Below are 26,839 nucleotides of genomic sequence, written 5' to 3' on the forward strand. Positions count from 1 at the left end.
CAGGCATGCACTTCTGGGTGAGGCTGTCAGGGGCAGTGGTGGAGAGCATGGCAGATCTGAAAGAGAGATGCACAAAGTCACAGTAAGTAGACAGCTCAACAACATGTTTGTGTGTGCACGTCTGTTGGTGTGAGTGAGTGCTTGTGTATGTAATATAATTCTGAATTGCCTCTATCCATCTGGGAATCCTTAAAAGTTCCTTCTCTCACGGGTCAGTGTAGCAGGAACTGGTGCCGCCGGTACATGAAATACCACAGCAGAGGAGCTGTCAAATCGGTCAACAGCTGCTCTTGATCATTGTCATGAAGCCACATTCGCCCCACTCCCGTTAGAAGTTAAGTATGAGAAAGTGTAGGCTATATACAAATAATGACGCTCAAATTGAAAGATCATTCACCTAAATAATGAGGGTTTCTATCATTATAATCAAGGTGTAGATTACATCTCACATTCCAGTGTTTCAACTTTTAAACAAGGCTGCATGGGATTTCCGTTAATGCGACTCCGTGCAGCTAATGGCAATGTCCGCTTAAGGTATAATGCCAGGAGCCGCATGTGAACAGCTCTAACACAGACCCACCTCTGACACCGCCAAAACAACCGTTATGCAGACGTCGACTAAAGCAGACCTGATTGAATAGAGCCTCAAAGGAGGGAGAGTATACATGTGTGTGATAATTACCTGTATCACCTGTCGTGGTCAGTGTAGCAGGTGCAGGAGGCAGACGACAGCAGCTGTGAGGGCTGTGGTTGAGTTGATAGGGGTATCAGATCTACAGGAGAGAGGCACAATTGAAGTGATTGAGTGAGTGTGTGTGTGTGTTTGTGTATATACGCTTGTGTGATAATTACCTGGACCACATCACACTGCTTCAGGTCCACAAGCCTCTGGAAGTTCCAGCGTGCCACTTCAGGCCTGGAACAGCTCGGTGGTGGCACGGTTACCTGTTACCCGCCGTGCCTGGTTGATAGATATGAAAGATAGACACAATATTATTTTAATGACAAAGCCTTGACTACTCACTAACCTAAATTGTGTGTGTGTGTGTGTGTGTGTGTGTGTGTGTGTGTGTGTGTGTGTGTGTGTGTGTGTGTGTGTGTGTGTGTGTGTGTGTGTGTGTGTGTGTGTGTGTGTGTGTGTGTGTGTGTGTGTGTGTGTGTGTGTATTGGGCAACCACGCAGACTTCATTTTTCCAGTTGCTCATTGTATTTGCACTTGCAATCTGTAGTGTGTGTGCGTGTCTCTGTGTTATTGTGACTCAGAAGTGTGTCAACCTTGTAGTAGGACATTCAGTGATTAGCTTTGGTAACAATTACTATCAACAGCGTACAGTAAAAACGATATAAAAAATTCAGATCTGGATTGACAGGTAGGTTTAATCATGCGAAGTTACAAAACCTCTGGGATTAGTCTACACTCACGTTGAATAAAGGATGCAGGACCTGAGCCCTAGGACCATGCCTCAGGAATACCTGGCCAGATCAACCCCTGTCCCCAGTCCACCTGGTCGTGCTGCTGATCCAGTCTCTGCAGTTACGGAACCCTGACCTCACTGGACGTGCTACCTTGTCCCGGACCTGCTGTTTTACCCCCCCCCCCCCCCCCTCTCTCTCTCTCTACCGGACCTGCTGTTTTACCCTCTCTCTCTCTACCGGACCTGCTGTATCAACCTCTAAATGCTTGGCTATGGAAAGTCAACAGGCGTTTACTCCTGAGGTGCTGAAGTATTGCACACTCTATAACCACTGTAATTATTATTTGACCCTGCTGGTCATCTATGATCATTTAAACATCTTGAAGAATGATCTAGCCGAAATGGCTGTACTCTTTTATAATTTCCACCAGCACAGCCAGAAGAGGACTGGCCACCCCTTGGAGCCTGGCTCCTCTTTAGGTTTCTTCCTAGGTTTCTGCCTTTCTAGGGAGTTTTTCCTAGCCACTGTGCTTCTATATCTGCATTGTTTGCTTTTTGGTGTTTTAGTCTGGGTATCTTTAATGTAAAGTTAATTGTATTGATTGATTGCCTGTATATGCTTCTATTCATGTCAGTAACTCTAAATCTAAATATGACCTTGGAAGGAATAGGAAATTGTACCTTAAGCCAACACTTTTTCCTGGTCTTTCCTGCTGGGGACAGGGAGCTTCAGGTTTGGAGCGGGACACAAACCCAGACACTTATAAGAAATCCTGCTATGCCCTCCGACGAACCATCACGTCGAGCCAGAAGTGTACAGCGGTTGCAAGTTCGAATCCAGCGATAGTGTCACGCCCTGATCTGTTTCACCTGTCCTTGTGCTTGTCTCCACCCCTCTCCAGGTGTCGCCCATCTTCACAATTATCCCCTGTGTATTTATACCTGTGTTTTCTGTCTGTCTGTTGCTAATTCGTCTTGTTTGTTCAAGCCTACCAGCGTTTTGTCTCAGCTCCTGGTTTTCCCTAGTCTCTCTTTTTCTCGTCCTCCTGGTTTTTGACCTTTGCCTGTCCTGACCCTGTACCCGCCTGCCTGACCACTGCCTGTCTCTGACCCTGAGCCTGCCTGCCATCCTGTACCTTGGCCTCTGCTCTAGATTATCGACCCCTGCCTGCTGTGACCTGTCGTTTGCCTCCCCCTGTGGTTACAATAAACATTGATCCTTCACACAGTCTGCACTTGGGTCTTACATTGATTCCTGATAGATAGAAAGTTTATTTTTTATTTTTGTCTTAAATCTATCCAAACCTTAACCCTTACCATAACCATTTGGAGTTAATGCCTAACATTAAGAAATTGGAGTTATGGCCTGAACTTAACCTTAAACACTTCGAAATTTGACATTTGAGAAACATGGATTCATGTCTAATTCTGACGTGAGACTGTGAGAGCTGGTAGCAAAATTCATGCCCATGCAGGGCTATACTCTGTGGGCTCAGACAAAGTGCATTGCTCAGCAAGTCTGAAACGACATTGGAGTATAAACAGCGCCGATGATGTCAAAACCTCTGTGGGTGGCTGAATCTTAAAGGTTTATCCCTTTTTTGTTAACCCGCGAAGAAGCAATGTGAAGCTTAGTGCTCACGGCCCTCTCTGTAATCTCAGCACATTAAATATGCAGACAGAAGAACCATGCCTCCGTGACAATTATGCTGAGAGGAACTTTTAAATAGTCTCTGCTGTGTGTATGTGTCTCTGTATGCATGCATGTGTGTGTCAGAGAGGCACTTTAAAGAACTAGTGTGAATCAGTCATTTTAAAGAGGGGGTTAGAGTTACTAAGTGTGTGCATGCAGTGTCAGGTAAAACTGTAGAAGTGGCACTTTAAACTAAGCTATAGTTTGACTGCACAGCAGAGCACGAGCAAAAGGCTGTTTCAAAATGATAGTGATCAATATAGTGATACCCGAGCCCTGCCTGTACCCTAGTTATTGATTCAAACCCGATTCATAATGTCGGGGCCCGTTGGGCTCGGGTTGGGTAGCAGAGCTCTGCCACAGAGCGCTTGCCAGCCTATCGCGATGCTGTCAGAGTGATACATTTTCCCAGCTCATAATAAATACATAAGTCCCACATTCCCATCTGCCTGAAGTTATTTTAGAACCGTCTTGCAGCTTCATGCAGCGCTGCTAGACTAATGGCTGACAGGAACAGGATGGGAGAACCTGAGAGATGGTTGGTTGGTACTCCTCCCTCCCTCCTCTGTCAGACATGAACTGGTGACTGTGTAAACATGGAGGACTTTAAAAGGCTTTTAGGGCACTGAGGTGTCAGACATACAGCCAAATGGAGGGATGCATGAGATGGGATGTACTGTTTGTCATCAATACAACAGTAGACCGACTGTACATGGTCTGTATGTGAAAGAGATGCACAAACTCAATCTAGAACTACGTAGCTATACTGAGTGCACAAAACATTAGGAACACCATCCTACTATTGAGTTGCACCCCGTTTCGACCTGAACAGCCTCAATTCATCGGGGCATAGACTCTACAAGGTATCGAAAGCGTTCCACAGGGATGCTGGTCCATGTTGGCTCCAATATTTCCCACAGTTGTGTAATTGGATGGATGTCCTTTGGGTGGTGGACCTTTCTTGATACACATGGGGAAGCGGTTGAATTTGAAAAACCCAGCAGCGTTGCAGTTCTTGACACACTCAAACCGGTGCGCCTGGCACCTACTACCATACCCTTTTCAAATGCACTTAGAATATTTTTTGTCTTTGCCATTCACCCTCTGAATGGCACACATACCTAATCCATTTCTCAAAAATGATTATTTAATCCGTTCCCTCCACTGATTTTTATTTTATTTTTTATTTCACCTTTATTTAACCAGGTAGGCTAGTTGAGAACAAGTTCTCATTTGCAACTGCGACCTGGCCAAGATAAAGCATAGCAGTGTGAACAGACAACACAGAGTTACACATGGAGTAAACAATAAACAAGTCAATAACATGGTAGAAAAAAAAGAGAATCTATATACAATGTGTGCAAAAGGCATGAGGTAGGCAATAAATCGAATAATTACAATTTAGCAGATTAACACTGGAGTGATAAATCATCAGATGATCATGTGCAAGAAGAGATACTGGTGTGCAAAAGAGCAGAAAAGTAAATAAATAAAAGCAGTATGGGGGGTGAGGTAGGTAAATTGGGTGGGTAGTTTACAGATGGACTATGTACAGCTGCAGCGATCGGTTAGCTGCTCGGATAGCAGATTTTTAAAGTTGTTGAGGGAGATAAAAGTCTCCAACTTCAGAGATTTTTGCAATTCGTTCCAGTCGCAGGCAGCAGAGAACTGGAAGGAAAGGCGTCCAAATGAGGTTTTGGCTTTAGGGATGATCAGTGAGATACACCTGCTGGAGCGCGTGCTGCGGGTGGGTGTAGCCATCGTGACCAGTGAACTGAGATAAGGCGGCACTTTACCTAGCATAGCCTTGTAGATGACCTGGAGCCAGTGGGTCTGACGACGAACATGTAGACGAGGGCCAGCCGACTAGGGCATACAGGTCGCAGTGGTGGGTCGTATAAGGTGCTTTAGTAACAAAACGAATGGCACTGTGATAAACTGCATCCAGTTTGCTGAGTAGAGTATTGGAAGCTATTTTGTAGATGACATCGCCGAAGTCGAGGATCGGTAGGATAGTCAGTTTTACTAGGGTAAGTTTGGCGGCGTGAGTGAAGGAGGCTTTGTTGCGGAATAGCAAGCCGATTCTTGATTTGATTTTGGATTGGAGATGTTTGATATGAGTCTGGAAGGAGAGTTTGCAGTCTAGCCAGACACCTAGGTACTTATAGATGTCCACATATTCTAGGTCGGAACCGTCCAGGGTGGTGATGCTAGTCGGGCGTGCGGGTGCAGGCAGCGAACGGTTGAAAAGCATGCATTTGGTTTTACTAGCGTTTAAGAGCAGTTGGAGGCCACGGAAGGAGTGTTGTATGGCATTGAAGCTCGTTTGGAGGTTAGATAGCACAGTGTCCAAGGAAGGGCCGGAAGTATATAGAATGGTGTCGTCTGCGTAGAGGTGGATCAGGGAATCGCCCGCAGCAAGAGCAACATCATTGATGTATACAGAGAAAAGAGTCGGCCCGAGAATTGAACCCTGTGGTACCCCCATAGAGACTGCCAGAGGACCGGACAACATGCCCTCCGATTTGACACACTGAACTCTGTCTGCAAAGTAGTTGGTGAACCAGGCAAGGCAGTCATTAGAAAAACCGAGGCTACTGAGTCTGCCGATAAGAATATGGTGATTGACAGAGTCGAAAGCCTTGGCCAGGTCGATGAAGACGGCTGCACAGTAATGTCTTTTATCGATGGCGGTTATGATATCGTTTAGTACCTTGAGCGTGGCTGAGGTGCACCCGTGACCGGCTCGGAAACCGGATTGCACAGCGGAGAAGGTACGGTGGGATTCGAGATGGTCAGTGATCTGTTTGTTGACTTGGCTTTCGAAGACCTTAGATAGGCAGGGCAGGATGGATATAGGTCTGTAACAGTTTGGGTCCAGGGTGTCTCCCCCTTTGAAGAGGGGGATGACCGCGGCAGCTTTCCAATCCTTGGGGATCTCAGATGATACGAAGGAGAGGTTGAACAGGCTGGTAATAGGGGGTGCGACAATGGCGGCGGACAGTTTCAGAAATAGGGGGTCCAGATTGTCAAGCCCAGCTGATTTGTATGGGTCCAGGTTTTCCAGCTCTTTCAGAACATCTGCTATCTGGATTTGGGTAAAGGAGAAGCTGGGGAGGCTTGGGCGAGTAGCAGCGGGGGGGGCGGGGCTGTTGGCCAAGGTTGGAGTCGCCAGGAGGAAGGCATGGCCAGCCATTGAGAAATGCTTGTTGAAGTCTTCGATTATCACGGATTTATCGGTGGTGACCGTGTTACCTAGCCTCAGTGCAGTGGGCAGCTGGGAGGAGGTGCTCTTGTTCTCCATGGACTTTACAGTATCCCAGAACTTTTTGGAGTTAGAGCTACAGGATGCAAATTTCTGCTTGAAAAAGCTGGCCTTTGCTTTCCTGACTGACTGCGTGTATTGGTTCCTGACTTCCCTGAACAGTTGCATATCGCGGGGGCTCTTCGATGCTATTGCAGTTCGCCACAGGATGTTTTTGTGCTGGTCGAGGGCAGTCAGGTCTGGAGTGAACCAAGGGCTATATCTGTTCTTGGTTCTGCATTTTTTGAACGGAGCATGCTTGTCTAATATGGTGAGGAAGTAACATTTAAAGAATGACCAGGCATCCTCAACTGACGGGATGAGGTCAATATCCTTCCAGGGTACCCGGGCCAGGTCGATTAGAAAGGCCTGCTCGCAGAAGTGTTTTAGGGAGCGTTTGACAGTGATGAGGGGTGGTCGTTTGACCGCGGACCCGTGGCGGATACAGGCAATGAGGCAGTGATCGCTGAGATCTTGATTGAAGACAGCAGAGGTGTATTTGGAGGGCAGGTTGGTCAGGATAATGTCTATTAGGGTGCCCATGTTTACGGATTTAGGGTTGTACCTGGTGGGTTCCTTGATGATTTGTGTGAGATTGAGGGCATCAAGCTTGGATTGTAGGACTGCCGGGGTGTTAAGCATATCCCAGTTTAGGTCACCTAACACAACAAACTCTGAAGCTAGATGGGGAGCGATCAATTCACAGATGGTGTCCAGGGCACAGCTGGGAGCTGAGGGGGGTCGTTAGCAGGCGGCAACAGTGAGAGACTTATTTCTGGAGAGATTAATTTTTAAAATTAGAAGTTCGAACTGTTTGGGCATAGACCTGGAAAGTATGACAGAACTTTGCAGGCTATCTCTGCAGTAGATTGCAACTCCTCCCCCTTTGGCAGTTCTATCTTGACGGAAAGTGTTATAGTTGGGTATGGAAATCTCAGAATTTTTGGTGGCCTTCCTAAGCCAGGATTCGGACACGGCAAGGACATCAGGGTTGGCAGAGTGTGCTAAAGCGGTGAGTAAGGCAAACTTAGGGAGGAGGCTTCTGATGTTGACATGCATGAGGCCAAGGCTTTTTCGATCACAGAAGTCAACAAATGAGGGTGTCTGGGGACATGCAGGGCCTGGGTTTACCTCCACATCACCCGAGGAACAGAGGAGTAGTAGGATGAGGGTGCGGCTAAAGGCTATCAAAACTGGTCGCCTAGAGCGTTGGGGACAAAGAATAAAAGGAGCAGATTTATGGGCGTGGTAGAATAGATTCTGGGCATGATGTGCAGACAGGGGTATGGTGGGACGCGGGTACAGCGGAGGCAAGCCCAGGCACTGGGTGATGATAAGAGAGGTTGTATCTCTGGACATGCTGGTCTCAATGGGTGAGGTCACCGCATGTGTGGGGGGTGGGACAAAGGAGGTATCAGAGGTACGGAGAGTGGAACTACAGGGTCCATTGCAAACCAAAACAATGATAATGATAACTAGCCTGAACAACAGTATGCAAGGCATATTGATATTTGAGAGAGACATACAATAAGGCATAAAGTGATTGCAGGTCTTGATTGGGAGAGCTAGCTAAAACAACAGGTAAGATAACAGCAGCAATAACAGGGTGCTAGTCTAACACAGCAACAACAGGTAAAAATGGCGACGACTAGGCAGAGAGGGTCGGATTAACTACACACAGATCCTGAGTTAAAGCACAGAGCCGACAGATAAAACACAAATAAACAGAATGGAGTACCGTGAATTAATGGACAGTCAAGCATGCATCAGCTATGTAGCCAAGTGATCATAGTGTCCAGGGGGCAGCCGTAGATGGAGCAGGGAGGCCTCCACTAAGCTAGCACGCGGCGTTTAAAGTTAGTAGCCCGGGGGGTGGTCTGCTCAGACGGAGGGGGTCTGCTCAGACGTGGTCGTGTCGACAGAGAATCCAAGCCGGATGGCGAAAGAGAGGTTGTGAATTGTAGAATTGTGTTTGCTAACTGGTGCTAGCTTCGTGGCAGTGGCGCTAGCTGCGCTAGCTGCAAGCTAGCTGTGAGGATCAGAAGTAGTGGCTCAGGGATTACGGCAGGAATCCGGCGTTGTTGTCGAGAGACAGTCCGATGCTGGTAAATTGGTGAGTAATATCCAGGCTAATAACAGGGCTGGTGTCTGTGCGGAAGGTAAAAGCTACTAGCAGCGGCAAAAAAGAAAATGGCTAAAAATGGCTAAATTAGCTTGTAGCTGATTTAGACCAGTTGTGATGGATTGGCAGGGCTCTGTGTCGGCAAAAAAAGGTCCAGTCCAATTGGCAAAAGAGGTATTGTAGCCCAAGAATTCGCTGGTAGACCTCTTCGGCTAGCCGGCAGATGGGCCTAGCTCGAGGCTAGCTCAAGGCTAACTGGTGCTTGCTTCGGGACAGAGGTGTTAGCCAGTAGTAGCCACTCGGTTGCAGCTAGCTAGCTGTGATGATACGGTGTAATTGTCCAGAGCTTGCGTCAGGAATCCGGTGATGTGGTAGAGAAAAAGCAGTCCTATATGCTCTGGGTTGATATCGCGCTTGCAGACTGGCAGGTATTGGCCCGGTATTGAAGCTGGCTGTGTCCGAGTTGAGGGTGAAGACCGCAGCAGTGGCTAACTGACTACTAGCTAGTAGCTAGTTATCTGGCTAGCTTCTGATTGGGGTTACGGTTCTAAAGTATAAAAAATAGCAGGTCCGTACCACATTGGGTGAGGCGGAATGTAGGAATGTATATTCAGTTCCTAGATGGAAAGTGAAATTAAAATATATACGAAAAATACGAAGACTATTTACACGGGACAAGACAAGACAACACACGTCCGACTGCTACGCCATCTTGGATTCAATTGAAGTCAATTGAACAAGTGACATTAACAAGGGATCATAGCTTTCACTTGGATTTACCTGGTCAGTCTGTCACGGAAAGAGGGATACCTAGTTAGTTTTAGACACACTGAAATGTGTCTTCCGCATTTAACCCAACCCCTCTGAATCAGAGAGGTTCGGGGAGCTGCCTTAATCGACGTCTATGTCTTTGGCACCCAGGGAACAGTGGGTTAATTGCCTTGCTCAGAAAGACAGATTTTGACCTTATCAGCTCGGAGATTCGATCCAGCAACCTTCTGGTTACTGGCCCAACACTCTAACCACTAGGCTACCTGCTGACCTAAGAGCACATGCTCTTAATGTTTTGTACAGTCAGTGTAAATCTATCCTTACTGCTCTCCACTTAGTAAACCCTTTCTCTCCATAAAGATCCACCGTGAACAGTCTCTTGACCGTCCATCTACTCTTGATGATTAGCATAATGAATAAAATTTAAAAAATGTATAGCTTTTTTGTTGTTGTTGATTTACAGCGCTTTTAGGTTCTTTATGTAATGAATAGCACTGTAAAAGTGATATAAATCACGATTATCTATCCAATCCTAACAGGTCTCTCCATAGGGTTGATGCTCTCGGTCTACTATAAGGCTATCTAATCCAAGAGGGGCTATTACTGCTAGGATTAGATCCCATGTCGCCATACACCAGAGGCATGTCAGAGATTATTCCACAGCGCTGTAATCACAACATGACCTCTAAAACGAGGTTCTGAGGACTCTGATGACATTCTGAGTAGTAGGAAGATGCATTTAATGTACAACTGTGTGTTTCAGAAACAAAAAAACAATTGTGTGAGGGTAAAGTCCATGGTTCATCCTCTGTGTTTTTTTGCCGTTGGTCAATTGCGCCTATATTGAGGTATTTTGAGATATTTTGACGTGGACAGGGACCTCCACAAATATCTGACCTCCATTACTTTAATTGGAATTTTACTTTCGGGTGCCTCAGTAAAGACCAAAATGTTTCATTTAGGGAGATTTTTATTTAGATACCCATAATGACCTACATTAACCCCTCTCCCAATCCCTTCCCACATCCCCATAGTGTGATGGCAGGGAGTGCAAACAACTCACCCACAAGCAATATGGATGTATCTACACCAATGAACTGCTCCAACAAGCTTGGACAAAACTGCTATTATTCATTAGCATATACAGTAGAACTGCATACAATATAATACTGTATATACTTCACATAACATAAAATCTTGTGAAATTCTTAAAGAAACCGCTTGAATCTTGAATGGTTTTAAGAGAAAAATAATCCCTTTAATCCATACTCCACAAATCCCTAACAGGTCAAAAAGCGTTTTTATCTTGTCACAACATGGACACCCAGTTAAAGGTAACCTTTACATCAGGTTTAAAGACAGTTCAAAACCTTCCAATGAGTACACATTTATAAATAAGTAAGATGTTTAATCGACAACGTCAAACAGAAAATGGCATTCTAACTGATAATCCTACAAGTGATCAAAAAACAGCAATAATTCACGTTAAAACCTAACTCAGTATTTCATGTACCATGTTGAAACTAGTTTATTTCACACTGACACGTCTCCACATTACAAGTTAATCAGACGCTTCTCCTCCTCAAAGTGCATCTCAACTAACCAAAACAGAGACATGATGCCATCTTGTGTGAAGAAGTGGTACTGCGAAACCATAATGAAATGACCCGCTGAGTAAGTGTTATCAGATGGCATCGATCCTGTCATCTGAGAATAAACAATGCCTAGCCTCAGTGCCAAATTAAATATTTTCCAGCTATAACCAAATAGCAACATAATGATATGGCCAGCCAGAGTATTGCATTGAAGACATTTTTATTAGTGTATACTTCACGTGTGTGAAACAGAAGAACTGACTGCTGTTGTACTTACATATTAATAAGTTATTTACAAATACAGTGCCTTCAGAAAGTATTCACACCCCTTGACTTTTTCCCACATTTAGTTGTGTTACGGCCTGACTCACACGGGTTCAGAAAAAAATTATATATTTAATCAATGTTGAATTCAGGCTGTATCAACAAAGTTTGTAATAAGCCAAGGGTTATGAATACTTTCTGAAGCCACTGTGAATACCAGTATGCGATACGATAGGCAGATTGTTAGCATCAACTAATACACCACACATAATTACATTAGTACAAACTCAGTAAACCATATAACGCCATCTATAATAGAAGGCACAAAAAGAAACATAAAAAATATTGACTTTTTCATCAGGATGGACATATTCTGCAATCCAAAAAGCTGATGTTGGAGAGTAGAGGAGCATGTCAAAGCAAGTAGTCAAAGTAACATATGAGTGTGTGGAGATCTGTTATTAGTCCTTAAACAGTAGATGACGGTCCCAAGTCTTTTACCTGTGGATTTGCAGGTGTGTCTTCAAATGGCCCGCCTGGGTGAAAGCCTTTCCACACACTGTACACTGAAATGGCCTCTGGCCTGTGTGGATAACATAGTGTCTTTTCAATTTCGAGGGAGCCTCGAAGCTTTTGAAGCAGATGGCGCACTGATACGAGCTCGCCTGTCTCTCTTTCTCTAAATGTCTCGGAGAACACCTGTGATGATTCAGTTTCCTCTTGGTGGTAAAACACTGACTACAGCCTGCGCAGACGTGAAGGTCGTTGGGAGGTTCTGACTTATATGGAACATTAAACTCTGACCTAAGGCCACCCTCTAACCCGTCCTCCTCTTTAGCACCATATTGTGAATTAGGTCTATCCTCCAGATAAGGAACGTGTTGGTTAGTTTCTTGGTGATATGGATAAGGGCTTAATAACCAGTTAGGAAGCTGGGGGTGGTTTTGCTGCCCATAATATTCATGCGAGGGAAACTTTTCCACATGTTTCTCCTCAGCAATATTCCAGTTATTCTCGGACTTCATGCTTTTCACGTCTTCTGGCTGTTCAGGGGTTGGGGTTGGTTCATGCTTTCTGTTGATTTCTGTTGATTGGTTTGCGCTTTCTGTTAAACTGAAGTGATTGTATGATTCACCACCATGACCATTTTGTCTGTAATTACTATTTAGTTCGTAATTTCCAAAACTTTGACTTGGGCCTGGTTCATCTTGATGAAGACCTGCTGCAAAGATGTGTCCCTCTGAAACAGTCCCATCCTCTAGGGGAATATTGTCCAGTTGAGCCAAGTTGATGTTCCTCTGTTGTTCATCCCCATGCAGTGTGGCCTTATTATAGTGGACCTTCGCGTGAGACTGTAGATGGCAGAGTTGTCTGAAGGACTTACTACAGACGGTACATCTGAAAGGCTTGATGCCCATGTGGACTAATAGATGTCGGGAGAGTTTAGAAGGATAGTCAAACTTCTTCAGACAGGCCATGCACTGGTACACCCCTGATTTCCTAGGTGCAACAGAAAGCAGTGTTTGGCTGTCGACATCGTTTGTTGGGGGGCAGTTGAACTGAGCTAGAGGGACAGCAGAGAGATCACTGCCACTCAATAAAGTATTTTCACTTCTATTACGGAAGACTACGTCCTTTCTATTTGAACATGGGGTCCTTTTCAGTCTTGATAAAGACTTGGTCTGCCTGTCTTCATTATGACTAAAAGAGGGTTTAGCCTCTTTCCCTTGTTCATGAACAGACTGGTGCACCTTCAGATGAGCTTTTTGTCTAAACGTTTTCGGACAAGTGGTGCACTGATAGGACCTTTGTCCTGTGTGAACCAGGGAATGCCGCTGTAGCTTGGATGGAGCGTCAAAGCGCTTTGAACAAACCGGGCAACAATAGCGCCCTCTGCCATGGATTGCGGGTTTCTTTTGTAAGATGCAACTCCTTAGTTTAGATTTGCCTATTAGTGAATGGTGTGTCGGTGTGCTGTCAAATACATCACTGGTCTTCTTGTAGTCTGTCTTATGTTCTTGTCTGAGAGATACTGGCTCTGCTGAAGACTTCCTGTCTGTGTCAGTGTCCAATCCAGGTAGCAGCTTCTCACTGGGGTTCCATGCAGGTTGTTGAGCACCATAGTTGGAGAGACTGTCAGTGGAGCAATGACTGAAGGTAGGTCTGACAGGTAAAACATCCTGGCTGAGGAAACAATCAACTTCATTGAGGCCTCTGCTGGCTTCCCGAGGTTGAGAAACTTGGTCTAAATGTTCACTTTGATTTCTCTTCACTGCAGAAACAGGCTTGTTCTTTAATATAATATCCCCTGGTTGGTCGGGGGTATCTTCTACTCTTTTCGAAACATTGTCACTTTTTATGTAGTGGGCCTTCATGTGAGTCTGTAGATGGCAGAGCTGTCTGAAGGACTTACTACAGACGGTGCATCCGAAAGGCTTAATGCCCATGTGGACCAATAGATGTCGGGAGAGTTTGGAGGGATAGTCAAACTTCTTCAGGCATATCATGCACTGATTTTCCCTTACCTTACGTGTGCTTGTATGTGTGTGGTCTGTGCGATTAGACACAGGCGACTTGTTTCTGTTGTCTGAGGAGCGAGTGAGATCAATGTGATCTTGTGATGCATGTTTTGCACCGTCATGCAATATTTCTGATAAGTTGCATAAACCTTCAACTACATCTAGTTGTCTCTTACCATTCAGCTCTATGTTGTACGTTATAGAACTTTCAGAGTTTAGGAAATATACTTTGGAAGCACAATTAGTTTGAGGGGGAAGGTAGGCCTTACTTAATTTATTTAACTTACGAGGGTGCACAGCAGTCTCTGAAACGTTATGAGTTTGTTGGTGGACTATCAAATGTCTCTTCTGTTTAAATCTCCTTCCACACATGTTACATGGATAGTTCCTTGGCCAGGTTTTTGACCGCTGGGGTTGGGAAATAGATTTGAGACTTTGCCGTGGTAGTGAGTTCCGCGACTTGGTGACCCCAGGGTGAATGCTGTAGTGTACCTTTAGATGGGCCAGCTGCCTAAAAACACGCCGGCATAGGTAGCACTGAAATGGTTTCTGGCCTGTGTGAATCAGGCAGTGCCTCTTTAATTTGGACGGGGCGCTGAAGCACTTAAAGCACTCAGGGCATTTATGAGAGTTTGAATTCTCAATTATTTTTGTTTGTTTGGCCACTGTTTCATCTCTGGAGGATCTATCCTCATGCAGTGTCTGTTTCTCAGGTTCACTCCAGTCATCGTGGTTCGTCATTGGCTCGTCTTTTGTGTGCTGCTTCTCAAACCTCTCGACCGCGGAGTGTAGGGGATTGAGTTCAGCGGTGCAGTGAGAGGAACAGAGAGATTTCTCCTCAACTCTGTCGACAGGTGCAGTTGGACTGATGCCCACCTCCAATGTGCCCTCTGCACCAAATGTGTCCAAGGAGCCTGTCTGCAAACATGCATTTGAGTTATTTATCTTTATAGGAGGGGCATTTTCATATCCACTTGGATGCAAGCTAGACTTTACATTGCTCTTCCGTTCAATATGTTTTGGATAAAGGTGTGTGTTAATATGGAGTTTCAGGTGTGCTAGTTGCCTAAATGCCTTTTCACAGAGGTGACACACAAATGGTCTTTGTCCTGTATGCGAAAGGATGTGTCTCTGTAGTTTGGATGGAGCAGGAAAGCATTTCAAGCATGTGACACACTGATAATTCTTGCTTTGTGGCGTCTTCTCCATAAGGCCTCCTGTGTTCCATGGTGCCTGGCTAGCATTGTGTCCACTAACAATATAGTATTATTTCCACTCTTAGGATGTCATCATTCTAGTTCCTCTGTGGCACAGCCCAGCTGCCAATATGGGAGGACAACATCTGTAGTGAACAAATCATTTAGTCATTTACAAATATTGTAAAATATTATAGTATTTGTAAACTAAATTGCCAACACGGGCTACCTTATATGCAATAAATTATATCGAACAGAATACAATTTTAAACTTTCGCTAGCCATGTGAGACGAGATTCCCTAAAAACATCCCACTTCGATACAGCTACGACCGGAAGTGACTTTTAGTTGCAGGTTAGGAGAACATTTTAGCTAACACAAGCCTTTTCCTAACGTTAACCTAAGTCTCCTAACCTGCCACGTTAATTATCCTAACCTGCTGAGTAAATTATACTAACCTGCTACGGAAAAGTAATTTCCGGTCGTAGCTGTACTCCCTCTAGTCAGAACCTGCTCTTAGTGAATCCCAACATGGGAGGTTGGCTGCTTTTGAAACAGCTAACGTTAGCTAAGCTAGCTACTAAAACATGTATGAAACACAATTCATTGATTCGACTCATTTCTGCCAACTCACCATATGGCAACCTTTATAAATTGCTAAATCACGTCTCACGAACTAATAATTAAGTAATAAATACCATTATTATTTTTACTAAACAAAGAATTAGCTTGCTATATGAGCTAACACTTCCACCTTCCCCAAAACAAGCCTTTAACTACCGTCCATGATTAGTGCACGGGCGGAAACGTCTTCGCCATTATTTGTTCCTGGTCGTTTTAGCTACTGCAGAATGCAATTCTTTGAACATTTAAATGTGATCAGATTATCTGATTAATCCGATTGTATGCAATAATTGTGGTAGGCTATGGGTTCGATTTGATGGTAGACATTTTTATTTTACAAATGACAAAAGTAACACAATATTTTATTCGATGAAATTAACAACTATTTTATATAATATAATAAAATATAATCGAATACAATATAAACAAAAGAAAAACAACCTAACAGGAAGGCTTTAAACACTCTCGATCACATCTCTCATAAAGGACAGTTTTAACTCAGAAAGACAGATAGCGGCTGTCCCGAAGTCGAGTTTTTTCTGTTGAGGTGTAACGGATGTGAAATGGCTAGCTAGTTAGCGGGTACGCGCTACTAGCATTTCAATCAGTTACGTCACTTGCTCTGAGACTTAAGCAGGGTTTCCCCTTGCTCTGCAAGGGCCGCGGCTTTTGTGGAGCGATGGGTAACGACGCTTCGTGGGTGTCAGTTGTTGATGTGTGCAGAGGGTCCCTGGTTCGCGCCCGAGGTCGGGGCGAGGGGACGTACTAAAGTTATACTGTTACAGAGGCAGCACAATAAAATATTCAGTAGCCTAATCTGATTTACTCCTGAAAATTCACAGTGACAATGGGTCAGAGCTGCCAACTCTCACGCATTGGCCGTGAGACACACACATTTCACCCTCTTCTCACGCTCTCACTGCACACCTCTTATATTTAATTCATTGAAAAGTACTGCTTTTATTTTTCTAATTAGTCCATTGTATAGTCAGCGCGTAACATTTTCAACTGTGCTCCAAATCGTTTTGAAATTTCGCCCGCAATTTAACTTCACGAGCAGAATCTCTATCGGTGTCCTGTTTTGCGACAGCCAGGGTTGCCAGGTCAAGAGCATTTCCATTGACCACTCAAAACCCGCACAAAAGGCATACTAATTAGGCAATAAACAAAAAAAACGTAACACAAATTATACAATATACCCTTTTTCCGTAACTTTATCAAGCCAATTAAGAAGGAATATCGTAGTAACTTGCAATGACGTTAGAAGCTAAATTCGGTTTTCCTCAAATTAATTATTACTGCGAGCTAGGACATGACATAATAAAGGAATTTCAATATGTCGCAAGAGCAAAGACAATTTGCCCTTATTAAACTCGCCAGGTCATTTTCCATCAATGGATGTTGATTTAACTCGTTTGACTACTATGATTGAGCAATAAGGCACACGGGTGTATGGTAATTGGCCAATACACCACAGCAAAGGGGTGTTTTTATTCTTGAGGTAATGCAGAGTGCTTGGATATAGCCGTTAGCAGTGGTATATTGGCCATATACCACAAACTCCAGGGTGCTAATATTGCTATTATGCTATTATTGCTATCATAAGCTGGTTACCAACATATACTGAGCGCAACATGTAAATTGTTGGTCCTGTGTATGGACAGGGCTCGGGTATCACTAAATTGATCACAAAAATGTTGAAGCTGAATCATTTGCTCATGCTCTGCTGTGCAGTACTGTCATACAGTATCAGACTAAGATCATAAAATTGTGTCAGAAGTGCTTCAACCTCTTCAAATACACTGAAAGATCCCAGAAATTGTCCATGTGCAGAAAAAGCTTATTTCTCTCAAACTTTGTGTACAAATGTATTTACATCCCTGTTAGTGAGCATTAATCCATATCCACCTGACAGATGTGGCATATCAAGAAGCTGATTAAACAGTATGATCATTACACAGGTGCACCTTGTGCTGAAGACAATGAAAGGCCACTCTAAAATGTGCAGTTTTGTCACACAACACAATGCCGCAGATAACTCAAGTTTTGAAGGAGTGTGCAATTTCTCTACCATAAGCGGCCTCCAACGTCGTTTTGGAGAATTTTGCAGTACGTCCAACCGGCCTCTCATCCGCAGACCACATGTAACCACGCCAGCCCAAGAACTTCGGATCGGGCTTCTTCACCTGCAGGATCGTCTGAGACCAGCCACCCGGACAGCTAATGAAACTGAGGAATATTTCTGTTTGTAGTAAAGCCCTTTTGTGGGGAAAAACTAATTCTGATTTGTTGGGCCTGGCTCCCGAGTGGGTGGGCCTATGCCCTCCCAGACCCACCCATGGCTGCGCCCCTGCCCAGTCATGTGAAATCCATATATTAGGGCCTAATGAATTCATTTAAATTGACTGATTTCCTTATATGAACTGTAACTCAGTAAAATCGTTGAAATTGTTGCATGTTGTGTTTATATTTTTGTTCAGTATAATTACCACAGTAAAAAATATATTTTTTGTCATACTCATGGTATATGGTCTGATATACCAAGGCTTTCAGCCAATCAGCATTCAGGGTTTAAACCAGGTTAATAATTGTAAATAAATCAATTTTGCGCATGTGCATAACAATAGATAAATCCGACAAGAGAGTTTGAGTGATGAAAGTTGGACAGAGGATCTCGAAATCTCTGAGCAAGAAACACATGGACGAACTTAAAAAAAACAAATGTTAGGCTGTTTTCTGGCAATTGTGCCAGATGTTAAGACTACAAACCGTTAAAAATGGCCCATATGCATGATTGACTTATCATTTCAACAGGTACAGACTAAAATCTGGGTTTATGATTGTAATTCAATTTTGCCATGTTTTTATTTAGATAAAGGCAGGTAGTTTATAGCCCCTGATAGGCCTACATCTCATTTCAGATAGTCTACAGTAGCCTAGACAAGATGTAAGCAAGATGTAAACTGAACGATATAGCAAGTTGCTTAGTTGAAATGTACAGACTAATGTATTCAACATGAATAGCGAGGCGATTTTGAGGTAAGTGCTTGTGTTTCCCAATAGCCTGCTGGAATAGGCTACTAAGGATGGGGTCATAATTTCAATCACTGAATTAAAGATCAATCATATGTATATTAACTGAATATGCTTGTCAAAAGCCAGTGTTTATTTAAACACGACTTCGTCTCGGGCCTAACAACACCCATGCCAATATATCCTCCAAACACCGGCTTCTCGGGAATTATCACTTAAATATATAAATATATAGCCAAATCTGACTACTTTTACCGTCAATCTAATGCGTTCTAATAACTGATAGGCAATTGCGATAGAGCTTTGATAACTTCCACTTTAACTTCTTATGGCTGCAGGGGCAGTATTGAGTAGCTTGGATGAAAGTAAACTGCCTGCTCCTCAGTCCCAGTTGCTAATATATGCATATTATTATTAATATTGGATAGAAAACACTTTGAAGTTTATAAAACTGTTTGAATGATGTCTGTGAGTATAACAGAACTCATATGGCAGGCAAAAACCTGAGAAGAAATCCAAACAGGAAGTGGGAAATCTGAGGTTGGTCGATTTTCAGCTCATCGCCTATCGAATACACAGTGGGATATGGATCAGTTTGCACTTCCTACGGCTTCCACTAGATGTCAACAGTCTGTAGAACCTTGTCTGATGCTTCTACTGTGAAGTGGTGCCGAAGGAGACAGGAATGAGTCAGGTCTGCCATGAGCTGACCATGCTCTGACCATGCGCGTTCACATGAGAGGGAGCTCTGTTCCATCGCACATCTTAAGTCAATGGAATTCTCCGGTTGGAACGTTATTGAAGATATATGTTAAAAACATCCTAAAGATTGATTCAATACATAATTTGACATGTTTCTACTGACTGTTATGGAACTTTTTGACTTTTCGTCTGCTTTTAGTGAACGCGCTTCCTGACTTTGGATTTGTTTACCAAACACACTAACAAAAATAGCTATTTGGACATAAATGATGGACATTACCGAACAAAACTAACATTTCGTGTAGAAGTGGGAGTCCTGGGAGTGCATTCCGACAAAGATCAGCAAAGGTAAGTGAAGATTTATAATGCTATTTATGAGTTTTGTTGAATGCACAATTTGGCGGGTAACTGTATGGCTTCCTTTTGTGGCTGAACGCTGTTCTCAGATTATTGAATATTGTGCTTTTGCCGTAAAGCTTTTTGAAATCTGACACAGCGGTTGCATTAAGAACAAGTGTATCTTTAATTCTATGTAAAACATGTATCTTTCATCAAAGTTTATGATGAGTATTTATGTTATTTGACGTGGCTCTCTGAAATTTCTCCGGATATTCCACAAGTTGCCATGACGTGCGCATGTGCTGCATGCGCTCCTCTTGCTCACGTGACTCAGACAATAGCTGTAGCGCTTTCTCAAAACACACCCCTCCGGCCCTCCCCACCTCTCACTCACTCAGGTAACAGCCGACCTCACTGCCTTACAGACAACAGCACGTCACAGTGAAATATATATAATTAAGAGACATTCTACAGTGGCCGCGGTGTAAATTAGAAATAGCCCAAAACCCCATAACCAATACATTTTCACCCGCGATATCATTTTCAAACTAGCCACATTTTTGTGAAATTACGGACATGGCAACCCTGGCCATAGCACTGTGAACCACGGCACATTGAAGCATATAATTGGTCTAAATATGAACAGGATCAAGGGGATTGGATGCATGTTTTAATGAAACGCCACTCAAGAGTGGAGCTGAATGGACAGAGAACAATCTAAACTGAATTTATAAACTGTTAAAAGAGCGGCACGGGAAGGCAGTTTTATGTATAATTTTTGCAACAAAACAGAGCTGCCAACTCTCACGCATTGGCCGTGAGACACGCATTTGACCCTCTTCTCACGCTCTCATGGCACACCTCTTATATAACATTTCAATTTAAGGGGCTTTATTGTCATGGGAAACATATGTTTACAATGCCAAAGCAAGTGGAATAGATAACTATCTCATCCTGGAATATACAAGGTCTGAGGACATCTGCCTTTAGCCTAAAGAGCAGGAACCCAGACTTCATCAAAGAAATTGGAAATTCAGACATTCTCATCCTACAAGAAACGTGGTATAAAGGAGACGGACCCACTGGTTGCCCTCTAGGTTACAGAGAGCTGGTAGTCCAATCCACCAAACTACCAGGTGTGAAACAGGGAAGAGACTCAGGGGGTATGCTAATTTGATATAGAGCAGACCTAACCCACTCTATTATTAAATTAGTCAAAACAGTAACATTTTACATCTGGCTAGAAAATAATAAGAAAATGATCTCAACAGAGAAAAATGTCCTCTGGTATGCTACCTATATCCCCCCCAATAGAATCCCCATACTTTAATGATGACAGCTTCTCCATCCTAGAGGGGGAGATCAACAATTTTTAGGCCCAGGGACATGTACTAGTCTGTGGCGACCTACAGTAAATGCCAGAACTGAACAATAACCTGACACCCTCAGCACACAGGGGGACAAACACCTATCTGGAGGTGACAACATTCCCTCCCCCATATGCCCCCTAAACACAACCACGACAACATTACCAACAAAAACGGGTCACAACTCCTGCAGCTCTGTCGGACGCTGGGTATGTACATAGTCAATGGTATGCTTCGAGGGGACTCCTATGGTAAGTACACATATAGCTCATCTCTTGGCAGTAGTACAGTCATGGCCAAAAGTTTTGAGAATGACACAAATTATAATTTTCACAAAGTCTGCTGCCTCAGTTTGTATGATGGCAATTTGCATATACTCCAGAATGTTATGAAGAGTGATCAGATAAATTGCAATTAATTGCAAAGTCCCTCTTTGCCATGCAAATGAACTGAATCCCCCCCCAAAAAATTCCACTACATTTCAGCCCTGCCACAAAAGGACCAGCTGACATCATGTCAGTGATTCTCTCGTTAACACAGGTGTGAGTGTTGACGAGGACAATGCTGGAGATCACTCTGTCATGCTGATTGAGTTCGAATAACAGACTGGAAGCTTCAAAAGGAGGGTGGTGCTTGGAATCATTGTTCTTCCTCTGTCAACCATGGTTACCTGCAAGGAAACACGTGCTGTCATCAATGCTTTGCACAAAAAGGGCTTCACAGGAAAGGATATTGCTGCCAGTAAGATTGCACCTAACTCAACCATTTATCGGATCATCAAGAACTTCAAGGAGAGCGGTTCAACTGTTGTGAAGAAGGCTTCAGGGTGCCCAAGAAAGTCCAGCAAGCGTCAGGACTGTCTCCTAAAGTTGATTCAGCTGCGGGATCGGGGCACCAGCAGTACAGAGCTTGCTCAGGAATGGCAGCAGGCAGGTGTGAGTGCATCTGCACGCACAGTGATGCAAAGACTTTTGGAGGATGGCCTGGTGTCAAGAAGGGCAGCAAAGAAGCCACTTCTCTCCAGGAAAAACATCAGGGACAGACTGATATTCTGCAAAAGGTACAGGGATTGGACTGCTGAGGACTGGGGTAAAGTCATTTTCTCTGATGAATCCCCTTTCCGATTGTTTGGGGCATCCGGAAAAAACCATCCAGGAACAGTTTGGTGACGAACAATGCCTTTTCCAGCATGATGGAGCACCTTGCCATAAGGCGAAAGTGATAACTAAGTGGCTCGGGGAACAAAACATCGATATTTTGGGTCCATGGCCAGGAAACTCCCCAGACGTTAATCCCATTGAGAACTTGTGGTCAATCCTCAAGAGGCGGGTGGACAAACAGAAACCCACAAATTATGACAAACTCCAAGCATTGATTATGCAAGAATGGGCTGCCATCAGTCAGGATGTGGCCCGGAAGTTAATTGACAGCATGCCAGGGCAGATTGCAGAGGTCTTGAAAAAGAATGGTCAACACTGCAAATATTGACTCTTTGCATCAACTTCATGTAATTGTCAATAAAAGCCTTTGACACTTATGAAATGCTTGTAATTATACTTCAGTATTCCATAGTAACATCTTCCAAAAATATCTAAAGACACTGAGGCAGCAGACTTTGTGAAAATGTATATTTGTGTTATTCTCAAAACTTTTGACCACGACTGTACTGTAGACTACTTTATCACTGACCTCAACCCAGAGTCTCAGAGAGCGTTCACAGTCAGTCCACTGACACCTCTAAATGATCATAGCAAAATAACACTCTACTTGAACAGATCTTTGCTCAATCATGAGGCATCGAAGCCAAAGGAGCTGCATAATATTAAGAAATGCTTTAGATGGAAGGAGAGGAATGTGGATATCTACCAAAAAACAATTAGGCAACAACAAATTCAATCCCTTCTAGACAATTTCCTGGACAAAATGTTTCACTGTAATAGTGAAGGTGTAAACATTGCATTAGAAAACCTAAACAGTATATTTGATCTCTCAGCTTCCCTATCAAATCCAAAAACATTAAAGCAGACTGTCACGCCCTGACCATAGTTTGCTTTGTAATATTCTATGTTTTGTTTGGTCAGGGTGTGATCTGAGTGGGCATTCTATGTTGTATGTCTAGTTTGTCTATTTCTATGTGTTTGGCCTGATATGGTTCTCAATCAGAGGCAGCTGTTAGTCGTTGTCTCTGATTGGGAACCATATTTAGGTAGCCTGTTTTGTATTGTGGGTTGTGGGTGATTGTTCCTGTTTCTGTGTCTTTGTGTATGTCACCATACGGGACTGTTGCGTTTTCGTTCGTTTGTCCGTTTATTGTTTTGTTCTTTGTTTTCAAGTTTTCTAATTAAAATGGATAATCATCACGCTACATTTTGGTCCTCCGATCCTTCTTACTACTCCTCAGATGATGAGGAGGACGACGTTCATGACAGAATCACCCACCACCAAAGGACCAAGCAGCGTGGTAACGGGCAGCAGCAGCAGCAGCGATCGCAGGACTCCTGGACCAGGGAGGAGATTATGGACGGCAAGGGACCCTGGGCACAGGCTGGAGAATATCGCTTTCCTCCATCAACGCCTCTGGTGGCCTACCATGGTTCCTGATGTCTCGGCCTTCGTCGTCGCATGCATGCTATGCGCGCAAAGCAAGAATCCGTGGCAAGCTCCATCTGGCCTCCTACAGCCACTTCCTGTCCCTCCTCGCCCTTGGTCCCATATTTCTCTGGATTTCGTCACTGGGCTTCCTCTGTCAGATGGCAACACCATCATTCTGACGGTGGTAGACAGATTCTCCAAGGCCGCCCATTTCATCCCTCTTCCTAAGTTACCTTCAGCCAAGGAGATGACCCAGCTTATGCTGCAGCACGTCTTCCGTATCCATGGACTCCCGGTTGACGTTGTATCGGACCGGGGTCCTCAGTTCTCGTCCCAATTCTGGAAGGCGTTCTGCACTCTTATTGGGTCGTCAACCAGCCTGTCCTCTGGGTTTCATCCCCAATCTAATGGCCAGTCGAAGTGAGCCAATCAAGATATGGAGACGGCACTCCGGTGTCTGGTTGCCAGTAACCCCACCACCTGGAGTCAGCAACTGGTCTGGGTGGAATATGCCAGGAACACTCTCCCTTGCTTGGCTATTGGACTATCCCCTTTGAATGCTCCACGGGATATCAGCCCCCGCTCTTCCCAGAGCAAGAAGTTGAGATCAACGTACCTTCAGTCCAGATGTTCGTCCGCCGCTGTCGGCGTACCTGGAAAAGGTATCGTCGACAAGCGGTCCGCCACCCGAACTCTGGCTCCTCGCTATCGGGTCGGGCAGAGGTTATGGCTGTCTACTCGGGACCTACCACTCCGGGTAGAATGCCGAAAACTTTCCCCCTGTTTCATTGGTCCTTTCCCCATCTCTAGAGTCATTAGTCCCACTGCTGTCCGTCTGCTGTTGCCCCGTACCCTCTGTGTTCACCTTATGTTTCATGTTTCCAGGATTAAACCCTTGTCTCACTGTCCTCTGTCTTCTGCTTATAGGGCCGTCCCTCCCCCCGTGTCATCGTTGGCTAGCCAACGTATACGGTGAGACGCCTCCTGAGGGTTTGACCACGGGGCAGGTTGACTGGGAGGGCTATGGCCCGGAGGAGAGATGCTGGGTTCTGACTAAAGACATCCTGGAACCGGCCCTCATCGGCGATTTTCACCGCCGACACCCTGGTCAGCCAGGTATGTGCCCAGGTAGGACGTCCCTAGAGTGGGGTTACTGTCCCGCCCTGATCTGTTTCACCTGCCCTTGTGATTGTCTCCACCCCCTCCAGGTGTCACTTATTTTCCCTGGTGTATTTATCCCTGTGTTTCCTGTCTCTCTGTGCCAGTTCGTCTTGTATGTTCAAATCAACCAGCGTGTTTTTCCCATGCTCCTGATTTTCTATTCTCTTTTACTAGTCCTCCCAGTTTTGACCTTTTCCTGTTTTTCTGGACTCCATTCTCATCTGCCTGACCATTCTGCCTGCCCTGACCTTGAGCCTGCCTGCCATTCTGTACCTCTGGAACTCTGAACTGGTTTTGACCTTTTGCCTGTCCACGACCATTCTCTTGCCTACACCTTTTGGATTGCTAATAAACATATTGGACCCTAACCATCTGCCTCCTGTGTCTGCATCTGGGTCTCGCCATGTGCCCTTATAAAAATCTTCCTGGGGGAGGAACCCCTGTCCCCCATCAAGGGACTGTGCCATGGGGCAATTCAATTCACATAGCAAATCTCACTCCAAGCTTTCTTCAAAAGTTGGCAGGTGTTTCTTGGGTGACGCATGCACCATTTTCCTAGCCTAGTCCAAGATCTGTTTGTGCTTTTGCCTACTCCATTGTCAGTGTCAAGCTAAATGTTTGTCAAGAGAGCAGAAACAGACTGGTACCCAGGCTACCATTTTCCCAATAGATATTCAAAACAGTAGCAATAAAGTGTAACCACTCAGAACATTTATCCCCACAGTTAAATAGGTCAAAAGGACTGTATATCATGGTGGAACACTTGCAAAGAGCTGGAAGTAAAATCATAATGATTGCATAGACAAGAGAAAGCAAAGATTGTGTAAGGAGTCAAAAACCCTTCAGAGTCCTCAGGGCGCTTAACAGTAGAGGGGTGGTGAGATAATGTGTGTTTTAATATATTTTATTTGTTCATTCTGTATTTGGAATAGCCTCAACTCAATGGCTAATGAGGGATCCAATTACCTCTCTAAACGTCATTCTGGGGAAATTTAAATAGCAGGAATTGCCATTTAAACATCAAGTCACCTTCTCCTTTTATGAGGGATCATGTTACAACATCGCTTTACATTTTGCTGATGCTTTCAGCCTGACATACAGTATCTTGAGTGTATTCAAACAGTAGGATATTTGACAATAGTCCTATCCAACTTAAACCTTTTTTTGATATTGCCACAATGATGAACAACATTGTGAGGGCAAGTGCCTACTTCCCTTAAATCTGATCTTTTTTTTTTTTTACAAATTCAAAGTGAGATTTTTGTTCTTCACAGTGAAAAATGTTATCTCCCTGTTCCACTCCCTCTGCAGCCTGCCCCTGGGACATGACAAGCCCTGGACCCATCGCTCTTCCCGTTAAGCCCGCATCTCTGTGGAATGATGCAAATGATGACAAATTCTTTCATCCCTCATCATGCATGTGCAGCTAATCGGCGTAACACACAGGGATGGACAGATCTTGACACTTGGCTGAGGGGCAAGCTGCCTGATTGAATCACTCAGGAGTGGCTCCCTCGGACGTGCCCGTATCATGCTGCTGTCAGGCTGCTGAAGCATCTCCTCAAGCAGGGCTCGATTGACTCTGATGCTAAACCCTACGCTCCTCTGGTACAGTGTGATGAAAACACATTATTCCCATTTGTCACAGAATAAGCTTGTCGATTACGTTCATATTTCATTCTTGTCTGTGACTGACAGTCTATGCCATGTCAGGGATTGTGCACTTTATGTTTCTGTGACGTGAACACAGTTCAGTTTGGAGTGAGGCCACTTATAATAACCAATGTGTGCTTGGTTGTAGATGCTAATTGACATGGTCTGCTGATGTGAGCTTATTATATTGTGTGTGTGTGTGTACGTGTGTGTGTATGTGTGTGTGTGGGCGTGGGTATGTGAGAGTGAGTGTTCTCTCCATTTAATGTCACATTTGAGCTCATTGAAGAAAACACACATTTTAGATAACCAGGGATGTAGAACATATTAGGTGTTTATTGCTGGTTAATTAACAGACCGTGCTCTCCGGGGTCCTTGGGACATCCATACCCCATTGAAGTTGAAATTTAAAATGGTTAAGGTAATGGTTAGGGTTAGGTAAGGGCTACGGTACAGGTTAGGGTTAGGGTAGGGGTTAAGGTATGGGGT

The 26,839-nt window shown here is 44.3% G+C and overlaps 1 protein-coding gene and 1 long non-coding RNA gene across 2 annotated transcripts; one reads left to right on the forward strand and one right to left on the reverse strand.

Annotated features, from left to right (window-relative positions):
• Window positions 1-25,037, forward strand: LOC139555835 (uncharacterized). Its single transcript, XR_011671029.1, has 3 exons — window positions 1-82; window positions 24,464-24,652; window positions 24,872-25,037. It is a non-coding gene; the product is annotated as an uncharacterized lncRNA (long non-coding RNA).
• LOC139556523 (zinc finger protein 770-like) lies at window positions 11,104-15,648 on the reverse strand. The gene is given in 3 exon segments (XM_071370579.1): window positions 11,104-14,894; window positions 14,897-15,025; window positions 15,514-15,648. Coding segments are annotated over 2 exon segments (3,264 nt in total). The 5' UTR covers window positions 14,928-15,025; window positions 15,514-15,648; the 3' UTR covers window positions 11,104-11,661.
• Window positions 25,038-26,839: the final 1,802 nt, after the last annotated feature.

This window comes from Salvelinus alpinus, chromosome 27 (assembly GCF_045679555.1).
Source record: "Salvelinus alpinus chromosome 27, SLU_Salpinus.1, whole genome shotgun sequence".
In the NCBI taxonomy this organism is placed as follows: Eukaryota; Metazoa; Chordata; class Actinopteri; order Salmoniformes; family Salmonidae; genus Salvelinus; species Salvelinus alpinus.